General features: G+C 39.8%; 1 protein-coding gene across 3 annotated transcripts in view; it reads left to right on the forward strand.

Moving 5' to 3' along the window:
* The first annotated feature begins 2,588 nt into the window (after nucleotides 1-2,588).
* The window catches only part of LOC145493964 (fibroblast growth factor receptor 1-like), a 42,422-nt gene continuing 27,479 nt past the window's right edge, over nucleotides 2,589-17,531 (forward strand). The window contains exons 1-2 of one of the 3 annotated variants that reach the window (XM_081473458.1): nucleotides 2,589-4,303; nucleotides 4,928-9,089. In XM_081473458.1, the coding sequence (XP_081329584.1) occupies nucleotides 9,014-9,089 (76 nt within the window). In that variant the 5' untranslated portion in view covers nucleotides 2,589-4,303; nucleotides 4,928-9,013. Of the gene's footprint in view, nucleotides 4,304-4,647; nucleotides 4,728-4,927; nucleotides 9,090-16,947 lie in introns of those variants that run through there. The other 2 variants (XM_081473459.1, XM_081473460.1) reach the window with 2 other exon arrangements.

The raw sequence follows: 17,531 nt of genomic DNA on the forward strand, positions 1-17,531 counted from the left end.
GTAGCGTGCGTATATTTAACAAATAGAGTCCATGTTGCCGTGCGTCTGTTCAGTAATAGATAACAGATGACGTCAAAATGTGGTAAGAACAAAAAAGTGGCACACGAGGCGATAGCCATGTGTGTTACTGATGTTCTTACCACATTTTGACGTCTTCTGTGATCTATTCTTGAACAGACTCACGGCAACATGGAATCTATTTGTTTTATATGATAAAGAAACAAACTACTACGGAAAAAGCTTTCTATTTCAAAATCTCTCAACATAACTCGAAAGCCGGCCTTTGTCCACTTTGGCAAAAACGAAAAAGGCCAGTTGACGAAATCAATTGCCTATACAAAATGAAGCAATTTCATTGGTTACTATGTGTAGCAAAGAATTGTGATTGGTCCAGGAAAATCACTCCACTATCAAACTTGACTCGAAAGTCGCTTCTCGTGGAATAAAAACTTGCAGCGAAAGCAGAATTGTGCTGCGAAATCTGCAAATCTTAAAGAAAATGCTAGAAAAGTCGAGTCAGTTTTCGTCATCAGAGCAGCCCTGTGAGCCGAAAACCTTGGAGGTTACCTTGAACATTGCAGGAGTTGAAAAAATACGCTCAGAAAACTTGCGGCTGTGGTCAACACTGGAGGCCATTCGATTCGAGTTTTGAATGAAAAGAGCGTTAGTGACGGTGGAAATTTGTTTCCTCTGTGGTTGGTGATTCTCAAATCAGTTTGATATAGTGTTTGAGACACCTTATGGCTGCGAAACAGTTGGCCGTGAGCTGTAGTGAGCTATACTTTGCTCGCTGCTGTGCCCTGAAACGGACTGGAACATTCGGGTCAGAAAGCATGGTTATGTGTTTAGTTTAATTAATTTCAAGAAATTATGTTTTGAAGTTTCATTCCTGACACCAATCTGTGTGAACAAGTATTTTGAGACTGAGAATTTTTTAACTAAATTAATGTCATAAACATTTTGGTTATTGGGTTTGTTAAATTTGAGACAAAGCAATGGTTTCGTACCTTGAAATAATTTCAAGACCAATTTTGTGTTTGGTTTAGTCTTGCTCGGCTGCCGACCGAGACTGCTCGAGTATTTTTTCTGAGTCACTTTCTACAGAGGAAACGCTTTTTCTTTCTTCTTCCTTCTCGTACCTGTTCAATGCCTCGACAAGACTTTTTTGTACTTTATCTTTTGCCTAGTCACGTAAAATATTGTCTAAATTCTCAAAACATTCCGCCATTTTAAAACACAGAGGGAAAAACTTTGTAATGATGACGTCAATCGTGCGTCTGCCCTCTAACAGATCATAGGCGAGAATCCATCAAAATGCAGAATAATTTGGTTTATTATATAACGAGTTACAGATTCACGCGGGAAGTTTGGAGAGCACGAGAGAAGCGTAAGAGTTGCTGGTAGCGGAGCAGAGAGCAAATCTAGCTCCAAACTTCCCAAGAGCATCCATAACTCGATATACGCACAGCTAAAGGCGTGAACCAATTGTTTTATAACATAGCGACAACAACTTGGGCACTAAAACATGTTTTATTTGTGACTGACTACAAACTCCTCACAATGTACGGCAAATGAAACCGAAGGATCCTATTGCCTGGTTAAAAACACGTAAGGCACAATCAGTTAAGCGACAGTTGAACCAAAACTCTTCATCCTAAGCCTGTCAATAAAAAATTCGCTTATATAGGCAAACAAAGTGAAAAACACTCAATGAAAATGTAGACGAATAAAGTCAAAATCATGCTCAAGTTTTAGTAAACACTGCAGGTTGGCCAAAGGCAAAGGCTCGAAGTAGGGTTTGGATTGTTCAGAATGATGTTCACAACGCCGAACCTTTAACAAACGGAACTTGCACTAAACCTGACGGAAATTTTGCAGCTAAAATGAAACTGCACACGTCATGTTATTTACGTAAGGTCGTGGGTAAATAGAGATTTTTACCGTGGTGGCTCAATAGGAATTAGATAGCACTAGCACGCGCGCTATGTTATAATTCGTCCTCAACTAGTGGTGTTCTTCCCTGGAGGCCAGTCACTTTTACTTTCGTTCTCCGTTGTTTTCCTTGTTCATCACCTTATGGAAGATCAAGTAGAAACGCAAGCTGCCGTCTCTATTTTACCAGGGCTATAACTGAGTACTATTTTAGATGTATCAAAGCATGCGATTTTGATCACTCTTAAGTCTCAGATTCAAAGACTCCCGGAGCAGCATAATAAAAGGCTCAGTCGGTTTTGGCTGGTCAGACATGATGAAAGGAGTGAAACAGGCAACACTTTCTGCCAGTAATTCAAAGAGCAGAGACATCTGTAAAGCAAAGGAAAAACTCGACAAAGGTATTTTACTGATAAGAAGAGGTAAAATTTGGCTAGCAAATCGGAATTTGGTTGGGCTAACCAAAAATATGTTTGTGATTTTGCCGACGAAGAGTCTTCCAACACGGCAAAGTTTCTGCATTCAGTTCTTTGTTCAAAGATTACAAACGGACCAACAGAGTGCCACTGAGGGTACTCGTCTTATTCATTTAGATTGTCACATTTTTTTTACTTATTTATTTATTTGTTTATTTATTTCACATATTTCTGTCACTCGTTTGTACTGCTGAGCCCGCAAGCTTTAGTGAGTACGGCAGCTAACTGGAGTTACCTTTATGTTTTTTTAGCTTTTTTCTGTTTGCAAACGAACGCAATATTTGGCAAGATTTCCGAACAAACAGTCCTTTGTTCAACAAAAAAATTGCCGAAACAATAGACATTCGTTGAGACGTACCGTAAAATGAATACGGTTGCTACTGGAGTTATCAGCGGTCTGACGTTAAAACGACCCTTCCGCCTAATTTGTATGCGTTTTTAGTATACTATTACCATGAAATGCACGTGAAAAGTATAATAACCTGTTACTAACCGAGCGCGAGGGCCCTACTGGGGAATATTGGCCCGAGCTCCGTACAATAACGTACAATAGGGACTTTAAGATATGGTATGGCTAGACTGACGGTACGGTGGCAGATACTGAAGACCATTTTCGATGACGTAATGACGCGCGTTCCAGTATGGCTTTCCCACCGTAGCCTTGCTTTCTTCCACGGGAAAGTGCCTGGTTTCAGGTACTCTTGACTACGTGAGTATAACCTTGCTGTTTACTTCAAATTTTAGCCCTTTTTCATTGTAAGAAGAGCCCAGTTTAAAGAAAAAAAAGTACTCAATCATCAAAATCCGTTCTAAGATAATTGTTTCTCTGTCATTTGTACAGAAAATTTGATCCATTTTAACACCCACCGTGGGCGACAGTCATATTTGTAGAGGGATGAACAGCCGCAGATAAGAGAGCTTCGTATAGCGGAGCAGAGCAATAATTCTTATTGCTGTTCAAAATGTGTTTTATTTAAATAAAAAGTTCTGTGTTTTCGGGCTTATCATGTCGTACAAACACCCTCAGTGCCCGCGCTGAAATCGAGGTTTTTCTCACTTTCCTTTTATTTTGGGGGTTGGAATAAAGGAAAATCTAAGTTCTGGGTGAGGTAAAATGGATACAGGAGAAAGAAATCCTCGTCATTAATCAAGTCTATGTTTAATTGAACGAAGCCAGATTTTTGTGAAGACACTTAGAGGCTGCACACGCCGTTGCCGCACAGCGAAATTTTAATCCGTTTCAGTTTTGCCGAGAAAATGGCGTTGTTAACCTAGTCCCTCGAGGGCCGAAATAGCCCTGATAGTAGCTCGCCGTAACTTATGTCTCTATTGTTTCGAATTTACGAAGACCATTAGCCGGCTTAGTAGTTGTCAAGAAATGATTATTGGATGAAATGTGGTCTTGCGAATTATGGGACAAATTTAAACTGGAGCTATTCCCTGAAAAATGGATTCTGGCCTGCAGGTTTTCGTTATGAGACTGTTTCAATATTCCGATGAGCGTCCCCGTCACTGTAACTGTTATCGGTTTCTTTGCGCAATCATTTTTTATCGCATCGTTATGGTACCTGGCGCACTAAATAACGTTTGCTTAGCCAAGTCGTTGTGGCAATATCGAATGCATTTATTTGGTTTCGGTCATCTTCCGTGACAACGGTTGGATTCCAGTTTTTATAAATATGCAAGAATTAAACAGCGTGACTAAACGTGTATTTCCTCTTTACAGTAACACCGCGGCAAAACGTATGCGCATGCGTTAAGGTCAGCATTTCCGGTTTGCCCGTGTTGTTCGGTGGTTCAGATTAATTTTGTTGTTCGCCTCGCGGTGTTTAAGCTTTGTTGTTGTGAATCAGCAGCCACAGATGAAAGAAGAAAGGACCACAAATACAAAAAAGGTATGTAGACAATAACTTGTTGCAATTACTGGTCCTGGAAATGTTCGTTGGACCCTTTACGAAATGCTCCGCAGTGGCCGTCATTACTGATTAGTAAGCCTTTTGTCAGTTCGTGTTGTACATACATACATTTATTTGATAAGTAGGTTTTAAAAGTATGCAACTGTACAGCTGATGTGGACCTACTACTACTAAGTCTAGATAAGGAAAACAGAAATTTTCAATACAATCGTCATAATACTAAAAATAGTGTACAATAATGGTTAAAAAGAGGGATCAAATAATTTAAAAATAAAAATTTAAAAATCTAAAGTTAGGGTTCTTCTTATTTATGCCTGTTTTTTTTTTTTTTTTTTTTCAATTTGTTGCTTGGACTGCAACAAGATTATATCCGTTGAAAATTTTTTTCATGGTGACAGAGAAGGTTCGTAAGTCTATTCGTTGTTTATCGATTTTATTTAGCTTATAATACTACGAATTTCATAATGGAAGTGATCTCACGATTTCAACTTGTTGAGCTGATCATGAAAAGCTCACTTAAAACTCAAGCTACATGTAATAGTCAAGCGCCTGCATGAAAATACAAATTTGCGGTTTGGAATTAAATTTCAATTTTACTTTCAGAATTTCATGATTACAACAGCAGCAAGATTGCCTTCTTTGGTGAGCCATTCTAAATAAAATGCTAGAGAACTTTGAGGTACCATTGGATTTTCATTCAGGATGGATAGGTCAAAGGAGTCTTCAAGTTGTACATTGCCAGTAATAAGAGGCAGAACACCATTACAGAACCGTGTAGTAACTCACTCATTTGAAACAATAAATTTATTAAAATTTAAAATCATTTCAGTGAATTATATGATTTTCTATGTTACAATAACATGTTTCCTTTATGTGCCACTGTTTTGCTAGCCTATCCATATATGTACACAAAAAGACTGTTCAACTAACCGGACAAGTTTTTAATTCACAGTATTTTAAAGTTATAGCTTTCAGATTTTTAACTACGGTACTTTAAACTCACTTGAAGTACACTTGAAATCTGAAGCTTTACAAACACTGGCTGCTTCCTGAGGAGCCTGCTTTTTTGACCATCCACATCCCTTCGGCTTGTGCTGAAACCTCAAATTCTTCCAGAATTGATAACATCTCAGGATGCCCCATGTTGCTGGATAAATAATCCCTCTTCTCTTTGAGGTGTATTTGTTTTCTGAGATCTATAAAAAGAATGGCATTATTGCAAGCTAGTTCACTGGAACTACTTTTATGTCCATACCTTTCAAGGGGTTAAATGTGAAGAAAGGTAAAACATCTAGTAATTTTACTTCATTATATAATAGAACTGACATTTATATTGGGGTAAAGCTGTGTCTGCTGTTCTAGTTAAGAAACATGCAATAATTAATTAAACAGACTTTTTAAACTGAGTGGCCTTATGGTCTTCCAAGGAGACCTGTATTTTAAATACAAATAAGAATAAAACAGGGCAAAGTACCTGGAATATGCTATTGTGCACAACAAAACAAGAGTTCTTTTTTCCTCTTATACACAGTGTTCTTCACTCAATCTTGGATCTTCCCAGAGAATAGACTGCAAAATGACATTGAAAAGACCAGGTGCAGTTTTGTCAGCAAACTCTTTCATCTGTCCAGGAGCATACAGTGGCACTGTCAGCATCACTGCTTTCATAATGATGTTGCAAGGATATCTAAAATTTTCCGATCAGCTGGTCAAATGAATTTTTTGAAATTAATAGAAAAGGTAAATATCTATTTTACTTATTTAAATAAATTATTGAAATAATTTTATTTATTAAATTTAAATATTTGATTCTCTGCTTGTGTCAATCACTGTCATGTGTTGGTCTTAACACATCCTCTTACTTATTAGATTGCACAAATACAATACCTGTATCAGAAATATAATCTTGAAATGGTGTCTGTTACCCTTACCGGTCACCTAAACAACATTATGTTATTTTGATTGTTAACTAAGTCACTAGTCAATATTCAAACCAAAATAATTATCAGTTTTCCAAATCATTAAAAGGATGAGACTTGAATGGTTTGTGGCAACTCTGATGCAGCATTTTTTTCTTGGCCAAGAGACTCCTCAGATAACTCTTCCAAATCATTGCCATAATAATTGAGAAGTCCTCTAAATCCTTCTCATTAGTGCTTATGACTTCAACTGAATGATGAAATTTATGATATTGTCATTGACCATGTGCAATACATGTAAATAATGATAATCTGTTTGAATGAGTTTTGGTCAGATGGTGTTATTATAATGTGCCATGGATTATCATGATGTCAAACAATTATCCTTCAAAATACTTGTATCTTGTATGTCTTGTATCTTTACATTTCAGGTAAGTGATACTAACCTGATAGTTGAGTTAAGTCAAGGATTGCTGTTGTCATCCTGTTACAAACTGTTTTATCCATTGTAACTTCACCATAGCAATTTATTTTTACCACCCCAAATGATGTTTGTATTTCTGCCATGGACGTTTGCTGGCTTTTTGGGTACTGCAGGTCTATTCCACAAGCCTCTTCTAGAAATGTAAGTCTTTAGAACAGCAATTGGAAATGGTTCTGAACTTTTTGGAGGCCTTCACTACTGCTGTGGTGCTACTTTAAGTTCTTGTGTAGTCTTAAAATTGGTAAATTGCAAGATCTAAATTAAAAAAATTAAAAAAATAAGAAATAAACATATTAGTGATGAGTTTGTTTGAATCCAGATACTGAAAATGGATGTCCAAAAAGCATATCCCCCCATTAATGAAAAATGGAGTACGTGAACTTTTAGTGAAATTTTTCATGAAGTGGGTGCCCATAGGGTTCCTGGACACCCCTCTAACTGAATCCTCGGTGTGGAGACAACATTGCAGTACTACTGAATTTCAATAAGTATATGTGAAACTGACATTAATTTTAGATAATATTATTGGTGCAATTTTATGGGTTTGGTCTTAGGAAAAATAAGTTTGTCAAGTGGCATAAAGTTCTTGTTTTGCTGTCTTTAAAATTATTATTTTTCTTTAAATTCGTTTGGCAATTAATTTTTCAAAATAATAGTTCCCAGCTTCTGTGCTACCTTTTTCTTTCCAAAAATATACCAATTTTAGACTGAACCGCCTGAGGTGGCTTTTTGCTACCTGCACCCCAACAATGAATTTTAGTGAAGCAATTGACCATACTGTACTGTGGTCAAGAAGAGTAAAATAAAAATGCGAGGTACATTAAATGCAAATAACACTCCAAAATCAGTAGTGCGAGATAATATTTTATAGGTACCTTTTGAAGTTTGTCATCTGAGGTCTGTTTATTTCCATCTTAGTGGAGAACCATACATGCGTAAGACTTGGATCATTTAACACGAAATATAATTAAATTTAAAATGAATTTTTTTTGGTATCATGTCTATTTTGCCGCAAATTTTACAAAATTTGATACAAACAACTTGTTTATTGTTGCAACAAAAATCTTTGAAAGAGTATGCTTTCCTTTTCCTTAATTTCATTTAATTTGCTGGTAAGGAGATTCCGAAAATCCTTGCAGCAATCCATGGCAGTGAGAACCTGCGTGTCAATTATAATTAACCGATGTTCGTAACACCGGCGGCTTCTAGTCAGGATGCGAGGTAAATCTTGTTTCTTCGTCCACTCTGGTACAGCATTTGTAGCACCACCTTGCACCTGGCTTGTACCCATGCAATGTTGCTCCTATGGCATCCAGGACTGCAAAAAGTCTCGCAGGAATCCGCTGTTTCCTGACGCCTCGCGAATGGTTTTCTCTAGGAACCGAACATCTGTTGTTGCTCGTCCGTATTTCGTCCCAGTGAACACGGCAAACTGTTGAGCCCACTTGAGTTCGGCAGCTCTGGTTAAATCTTCAGACAGAAAATAATTTTTGCCGGCACATTTACGGCTGCTTTTGTTGGCTTTCCCACATTTTTCTGCGAAGGAACCGCACAACCAAACCAACGCAACAAGGAGAACTACGTAAAAAAAAAATTGCTCTTGTCGAGCGCGAACGCGCCCGAAATTCTCTCATATTTTGTTGTTGGTGCAAACACCAAACCCCTGGGTGCAAGCGCTTGAAACTTAAATGAAAAATAAACTTTTCAACGAGACAAACCTTTCCCCTACTTTCTTTTGCTAACTCTTACTTTTTGTTTTCAAACTTCGCGGTACGAGATTTTATTTTGTTTACATTGGATTTTAATACGTAACCGGAAATGCGTAATTTACCGGAAGCTCAAATTTGTACTCATGCACAGTGCGCTTTACCGCGGTGTTCTTTACAGTAAGCATTCTCGTCCCCAGAGCCCACGATCCTTCTGGCCTACGGCAGGGATCGAGGGCTCTGGCCGGACCCGATTTTCTGAGCATGCGCAGAGTATTCGTTTCGTATTCTCAGCCAATCAGATTTGCCAGATTTGACGGGAAGTCCGTGAATCGCGGACTTCCGGTGTTGGACCAGCCCAGAGCCCTCGATCCCTGCCGCAGGCCAGAAGAATCGTGGGCTCTGTGGACGAGAATGTACAGTAAGTTCATGTCGCTGATCACGTGAAATATTTCAGTGCATGCGTCTGAGGGGAGCTTTTCAATTTAGAAAAATCCTCGTGAACGCATTTGACAGAAAGTAGGGGTTTTAATCCCAAATCCCACAAAGTTCTGGCAACATTGACCGTGAACTCGATGAGATGAGTTACATGAACTCGTTGCGAATACGCACATACTGGTATGGTCTTCTTGCACTGCTGTTGCTTCCGCGTGCAGGTACGTGTTATCCCCATATGCTTGTGTTTGTACAGCTGGAAATCTGAAGGTTGGCCCACGTTTCTTGGTTCATCTGGCGAGAAAACTCGACCACCGATGATTTCGATGAGCTAAAGGAATATGTGAATCGTGCTCAGAGCGGTTCTCAGTTGAGTGTCGACAGTAGTCAGGAAATTACTTAATTTGGTTTTGGTTTTATTTTACATATAAGTACAATTTAAGATTGACCGAGCAGTCTAACTGGTAAGTGATTGGATTGGGTTTGTTTTTACAACACTAGATTGACAACCGCTCTATAGTAGATCTCTTGTTAAAGACGTAAGTACACGAGGTGGCATTTGTAGTCGTGAAGCTCACAACATGCTCGTTTCGAGAGTTTCTGAAGTCCTCCATTGTTTTTCTGTCTCTATCTTTATGATGTCAGTCATATCAGCACTAAAACTGAATGCGACTGTTTCGTTGTTTGAGTCATTCAATGCATTTTTTTTTCTGTGATCCATACTAGTTTGATTTTTCTAGTTACTTTGTCAGTGCTGCCCTCTGTTACTTGTTTGAGAGTATTCAAAAGCCAATGTCAGATTACCACACCGAGGGTGGGTTAGAATTCCATTTCAGGGAAGTTTACGTGGTTTTGTAAGAAACCCACCTTTAAGTTTAAATCTGTTGTTAGTGGCTTTATTTCACGGATTGAAATGACACTGATACCAGAGAAATCACTGAAAACCAGTTTAGCGCTAATCACTTATAGGTGATTCGTCTTCAAGTGATTTGACCTACTTCCTCATAACGTGAGGCGATGACATGCTCTCATGCTATTAATAAAATGTAAAGTATTCAGAATGTAAGTATTGCACTTCCTGTATCATTGCGTCGTATGCAATTCTATCTGGCCTGGTCTGACCCATGTTGATACAGTTGTACCCCTCTATCTCAAACTCTGAGGAGAAAAGTAAAATATTGTAGTTCGAAATAGCGGGAATTCGAAACAAATTTTGAAATATGTAATCAACTTGATGGAACGGCATCGTTATCAACAAAGGATCGGAAGCGAAAACCTGAAGACGAAGTTTATTAAAGTGCAAGATTAAAATCCAATTAAAAGTCGCAACTTGAGAGGATAATCTGATCAACGTTTATAAAAACCGCTACGGCTTACAAACAATTATTGGATGAGGTTTTTGTGATATCCAGAATAATCAAGGTTGAGGGAGGGGTTATTAGCCGAAGCCGGAGGCTGAGACTGATAACCTTTACCGAGACCTTGATTATTCTGGATATCACAAAAACCGAATCTAATGATTTTTTTTATTATACATTGAACGAAAGAAAAAGTGATGTTTTTGCTTCTTCACTGACTGCAAGCAACACAAAGCGCGCGAACTTGACATGATTACCCTTAGAAATCATGCATCGCGGTCACACATGACATGATTACTCGTGACCTTGAGTGTCCTTGACATGATTGTATAATCTGCGACTAGATGACGTCACAGGCGCTGATTTCGAAAATTCACTGTACGCTTTCGGCCAATCAGAAAAGAGATAGTGAGTTCAATGTATAATAATAATTATTAATTCAGTGAGAGTCGCATCGTTTCGTTATCTCTTCAGGTTAGTAAAATTCAGTCTCAGATTGCTCATTGTCACTCATCTTTAACTTGGAGAATATTTATATTTTCCAAGTTGTAGTGGTAGGACCAGGTGAGGCTGGCAGCTACCTTTGATCTTGCCGCTTTTCCGGTTTATATGATCGCCCCAGTAAAGAAATCTGTCAATCATTTGAGAACCGTAATGAGCATGCGCATAACGCAAAAATAACGTGAGGAAACCCAATCTCGTTCCCAGAGTCTTCGTTCCCCTTGACCAGCGGTCGGAAAACAAGAGTTCTGGGAGCAAACATTTTGAAATAACCGAATTCTGCCCATCCGGTTTCACTGCGCAGTCTGCATCTATGGCGCACGCCTGAAATGGTTGCTCCCAGAGGTCTCGTTTTCCGACCGCTGGTCAAGGAAAATGAAGACTCTGGGAACGAGATTGGAGGAGACCGAAACATGTTTCGCCGCCATTTGTGTTCAGGATTTCCCTTCTATTCGATAACTTTTTTAGTCGCTGTTAGCAATTTTTAACAACAGCTCTGAGACAACCAGAACTAAGGGAATGAAGGACCAGCTTTGTGCTATTTTCCTGTCGAGCGTGGTTGCATTCTTGGTTGCCTAGAGAGGTTTTGCCATCTCAGGAAGAAACCGAAGCTGAAGTTTTGATTTTGCTGTGGAAATTTCAAGGTTCATTGCCTTCCATCTTCACACCGACCAATTATTCTTCTCTAATTTCTACGGAAAATAGCGATGCCGAACTGTTTCGTGACTGCCATTATATATCGCGAAGCCTCCGAAAGTAAGCCATTAAAATATTTCTCAACTGTTCAGCGTTGTACATTTAAACTTGAGCTTACATTAAACAAGCTTTTCTGTCTAAAGTTTTATCCGTCTTATATGACTGTCTTATGAAAGACTGCCTTTACTTTACGATTTTCCTGTAATAAGTTGCGTCGGAAGACTTTCTCTCGAGTAATTTAAATCATGAAACTTGAAGGCAGTTGCAGATCAGTCAACAACATCGAAAATAGCTGCCAGTTTGCATGTCTCGATAATACAGTGATAAATTATAGAGGCTTTGAACCTCCCCCCCGCCCCCCCCCCTTACTGTTCAGTACCAATTTGAACTCTCAAATTTGAAATCATTTTTCTGCTTCTGCATATGGGTATGTCCAAAATGGGCTATTTACTGGGCACAGACTCAATGTGAACTTTTACTGGGTTGAGGTATTTCATTTACAAGTTATTGACCCGTGAAAATAAAGAAAGCAACTTCTGCTCACATGCTTTGGCATAATTTGTACTGATGATGAGCATCAGTATTATTTGTGTGGTGGGAGAAAGCTCCGTAATATTTCCGGATATCAAATGGGGCTGCCATATACTCATCTGCTGAGAAAGATAATTTATGAAATAGACCCAGGGAAGTCAAATGAGCCACGTTAACTGTAGTTGTGTGCTAGTAATGAGGTAGGCAGGTAAAATGGTCATTCATCCAGACAACTAACTTTAACTTGGGCAAACCAGTGTAAACAGAACCCTCCACAACATTTGAAATAGGCCAGTTTTGAGACTTCGCTTAAGGCTTTCCAGAATAACAAGAAAAGACATCAAGCGCAGGGATCGGTAACAGTCTTTTAGCCCTCAAGTCTATCATCCCCTAACCGTTTAACCCCCAACCAGAAGTCGATTAGCCCCCCACCAGAAATAAAAAATCCTGTATATTTCTCGTTCTTTAGACATGAGTAAGGGGCTAATCGACTTGTGGTTGGAGGCTAACCGGTTAGGGGTTAATCAACTTGGGGGCTAAATGACCGCTAACCAAAGGATCAGGTTTGTTTTATTCCTCTAAGGCAAAAAAGATAGCCTGCGTAGCAAGCGTTTCCGTAGGGTTTGGAAGCAAAGAAAGACCGAGGAACGGGATTTTCGGTGTTTTGTCTGCGCGAAAATGGGGCGTGAGCCAAAAAAAAGAAAGAGGGGGGTGGGAGAGGGGAAGGAAGGAAACGCTTGCAGACAAACTCCTGGATTTTGAAAACCTCCGTTCGCCAGCGAACGGGGCTCATGATTGGCTGGGCTAGTCCAATATTATTCACATGTGTCGCTCAAAGGTATTTTAACACCTTTAAGTGCCAGACTTCCTTCCCCTCCCCCTCCCACCTCTCTTACTCGCTACATTTTTCACGCTGTAATTCTTTGCTCCCGAACCGCACAGAAACGCTTGCTACGCAGGCTACAAAAAAGAGGATATCAATAAATCAAATTTGGCCTAAAGTGTTGATTATCAGTGGTTTGTTCCTGTAATGGAAGGAGAGCTAACTAAGACAATAAGGAAGACTAATATAAAGTCAGATAAATGAAGTCTTTAATATTACCTGTCTCAAATGGCAATTCTTAGTGCAAGAGAGGAGCATGAACCCTATGAAAACGTATTGAGAGGTGGCATAAAAAATTAGTGCCCGAGAAAGGCCTACAGAAAGAGCACAAATTGAGGTGGTAGAGTCAAACTTCCTGCACACTCTCCATCTCAACGACTTGACTGGACCCATTATTTAAGCTGTTAAGTCAAGAATATCAAAACAAAAGTCTGAGGATGATTATGAAGAAACAAAAACAATTAACATCACAACTATTGTGTTGTAACCAAAGAGATAGTGATGAATTCTCAATTCTGCCGAGGGACCTATCCAGTTTTCACTTTGATAAATAACGCCAGATGCTTTGCCTGAAACTGAAACAGACCTCTTGTAGTAACGTAACAGGAAAGCGAAGTACTCACTGCACCTGCAAACAAAAAGGGTCACGAAGCTGTTAAGCTGTTCAAAAATAGCAACCCTTACCATCAGGGTGTCCGGAAATAAAGAAATACTTCAGTTTATCCCGTTGATAGGACACCGCTACAAAAAATGCATGAACGAAATAATAAGCACCATGATGGCTCACACTGAATTTCGCATAGACATTGTTAAAATTCGTAGTGGAGTTCCCGCTAGCAGGTTTACGTTAGAATATTTATCCCCGATACCTCAAAATGTTTAAGATTTAGATGTAGGGCAACTGAAACTTTTTCTTAGATGTTTGAACGTGAATTATGCAGAACGTTTACAAAACTTTACAAACGCCTCCCGCTCACGGAAGTCCGCCATGTTTGTTTTCCACAAGCCAGTACTTAGTATCGCTCGGCCAAATTTCTTAATTGGGGCGACCATAGGAACTCGGTTCCAGGCCTCGCTGCTTGCCTCCCCTCCCCCACCCCCCCCCCCCCCCTTCCCCCTGGATGGGACGATTTAACTCCATCACTCCTTCACTTCCTGTTAGACATTAGGGAACTCCCATATGAGAAGGTCAGGAATGCTCATCGGAAAGTTTGAATCTAACTCCTAAAGAAGACTAATGTGGGCGTTGCTTGAGCTTCATTATACCCCTAAAAGATACCACTTAAAACGGAATAGGTTCGATTACTAGCCACTGTTCAAGAAAGGATCCCGCGCGCACTTGCTGACCCGACTCGCGTACTCGAGAGATCAAAGGAAAACAAATGAAAGCGTTTCTTTTATAGCCTGCGTAGCAAGCGTTTCTGTGGGGTTCGGGAGCAAAGAATTACAGCGTGAAAAATGTAGCGAGTAAGAGAGGGGGGAGGGGGAGGGGAAGGAAGGAAGGAAGGAAACGCTTGCAGACGAATCCCTGGATTTTGAAAACCGCTCACTTGGCCTTTCATACCTGAGTGCGCACACTGAGATTTCGTGCTGTCATCGGCTGTCATAAAATTAACCAATAAAATCTTCGGCCTTCTGTAGCGGAAGTGAACTTTGAACCAAAATAAACTTGAACTTGTCAAAATATGTCTGAAACAACGAGCACACGGTGGGAACGGAGAAATCTCGATGAATAAAATTTGGTAATTTATAATTAAGCTATATTTCTACTCAATCCGTATAAAAGGAAGGACTGCAAGGGTGAAGTTTTTGCACAAATCTGCCAGAAAGTTAAAATGTGAGAAGTATTCAGGTCGCGTTAGTAATCCTAGTGCTCGCAAGGTTCGAAATCTTGGATCACTGCATTCATTCGTCCAGGAATCGATACAAGGTAAAATCCCCAAGTCAACTCCCACAAAGGCCACTCCAGTCAAGAAGCGTTTGCTGGAAACGCCAGATCCGCAAATCGGTTCGAGTGCTATCGCCTGTAGCAAAAACAAACAACGGAAAGTCTTCTCGGAAAACTTTGGAATTTGGGCAGGAGAGGCTTCAAACATCTGAGAGGGAAAAAAACGATAATCTTGACTAGTATCTGAATAAAGATAATCTTCCCCTTGGCCAGACGAAATTATTAGGTTTTCCCACGCAGTAATGTGAATCTTCTGTCCCGTGGTTTATTATCTTGTCCTTGGCGCATGTGGCATTCAAGAAAGTGATGTTAAAATTGAAGGGACAGCTGCAAATTGTGTCGCGCTTGCTTCTGCAATAATGTGCAGGCTTCGAAAAGTGTCAGCATTGCACTACACGATTTTTACCGCACTGTCGAAGCTGACGACTAAATCCTCGTTCAGCGAGAAAAGTTGAAGCGTTTTGTAAACAAGCTTCGAACGCGTCTTCCCCTTTTGTCTGGCACTCAAAGGTGTTAAAATACCTTTGAGCGACACATGTCAATAATATTGGACTAGCCCAGCCAATCATGAGCCCCGTTCGCTGGCGAACGGAGGTTTTCAAAATCCAGGGGTTTGTCTGCAAGCGTTTCCTTCCTTCCCCTCTCCCACCCCCCGATTTCTTTTTTTTTTTGGCTCTCGCCCCATTTTCCGCGCAGACAAAACACCGAAAATCCCGTCCCTCGGTCTTTCTTTGCTTCCAAACCCTACGGAAACGCTTGCTACGCAGGCTATTTCTTTTATTATTATTTGTGCGAGTGCATCCTAAAGGATACTTTAACAGCTAAGAATGGTGACGTTTCGTCATCAACACCCTAGGTGAGACCACAATCCTTGATTTGTACTCGAGACGACGAGAATACCCGACCTTTTCATATAGGATTTCAGATATTTTTTAATTATTATTTCTAAGATCTCTCAAAAGGTTACAAAGAAAGAAAAAAAAAATCACTGATCACAAAAATCGCCTGGGAAAATAACGAACGAAAAAAATAGGAATGAAAATGAACTAAAGGCAAGTGTAAATCCTTAATTGCACTCGCACTCATACGATTACCTAAAATACAAAAGTTGTAAATTTCGTTCAGTTTCTTTCACATAAAGCACTTAACATTGACCACAACAAGAGGTCGTTACATTGCCCATAAGCTGCAGCAACCAAAACATAAAACCTCCTGCCTTCTATTCCCAGTCCACGGGCTAAATTCTTTGTGTTTCCCTAACTTGTGAAAACATGAACAGAGTGACTAAAACTGAACAGATTTTATAATATATATGTAGGACTCTGGGTGCGTTCTGACTGGTCAAATACCTATGTTTTATCAGAGTTTATAGAATAACTGAGATACTACGCATACTCTGATTGGTCAATATAGTTGCAAAACCTATCTTCTATTGCACCGGTAAACCATGGTTCCCGATCTATGGCAGCTCTACCCGAGAACTAGAGAACTCGGAACTCTAGCGATAACAAATGTAATAAACAGTTTTGCCTTTCACTGGCTGAGATATCAATAACACAAATATCTTTTCATGGCATGGACATAGGGAAATTTGCAAGGAAAAAAAGGACCAGAGTTAGTCGTCATATTAAGCTTTAAGTTTATCTTTTCTTCCACGACAAAAAATTTTACGCCTACTCCGGTTACGCTTGAGATTAAAATTAAGGAAGTGTTAAACCCTTTTTTCGGTGCTTTCCACGGTCTGTGGAGGACGAAGTCAGCTAGGCTTGACTGATCAATTTGGGCTGTCAAATAAGCAGGGAAAAGATTTCTTCTTATCAGAAATTTTGAGTTTAAACTCAGTGCATGCATGCGTAACACGATAAATGAATTTGGTTTCCAAAAGCTTAGCTTTCAACCAATAGTTTTCATTTGGCAAAAGACAGAGAAACACGGACTTCATAGCCTTCAGCATAGGTAAATAAATTCTGAATAAATTTCGGAAGCAGCGTTTCTGCAACTAACCTTTATTTCATTGGCAAAACTTTGGAAAGTTATCGTTAAACATTGCTTTGAATCACTTCGCCAAGCGCATGAAGTCTGGACTACCTGCACACTTTTCGTACAGCCTTTTACTTTCGCGATGCCCGATTCCCCCTACTAATCCCTGCATTTCCCCATAAGAATACTTTTGAGCTAATTAATATACTTTTTGCCTATCACCAATAACCATTTCCTTTCCTTTCTTAAAACTTTCTCAGCGTAAAATGTTTTCGTCGCTTTGCTTTGCGGATTTCGTGTCCGGCGCGGAGTCTGGGAACCTCATTTACAGGCACTGAAAAATCGGTACGGCACGCCAAATTTTTGGCACCGTGCCTAAACCATTTCGGCACCGCACTACCCATTTACATGACAAAAGTAAAAGGTTTTCCTCCAGCTGGGCACAGTTCCAATTTCTAATCGGCTGCCCTTCTCTCCATCTGTTTTATTCCCGGGAAATGGCGGATAAACAGCTTGCCGTCATCTTGCATCGCATCTTAAGAGTAAAATGTGACTCAAATCGAAACAGGAAGAGCCATCTTCGGTTCAACAAGGAGATTGATCTGCATCTTGACGAAATAAGAAAAAAAAAGACGGAAGGAGAAATGGTTGTTTGCAGCGAGTGACGTTTGAATGGACTCCTCAGCCCACAACTCTAGTAACGCTTCTGTAGCTTTATCTGTCCAGTTTATTCCTCGGTTTTTCTTAGGCGAGCAGAGCGCGAACG

Source organism: Orbicella franksi, chromosome 7 (assembly GCF_964199315.1).
Source record: "Orbicella franksi chromosome 7, jaOrbFran1.1, whole genome shotgun sequence".
Taxonomy (NCBI): Eukaryota; Metazoa; Cnidaria; class Anthozoa; order Scleractinia; family Merulinidae; genus Orbicella; species Orbicella franksi.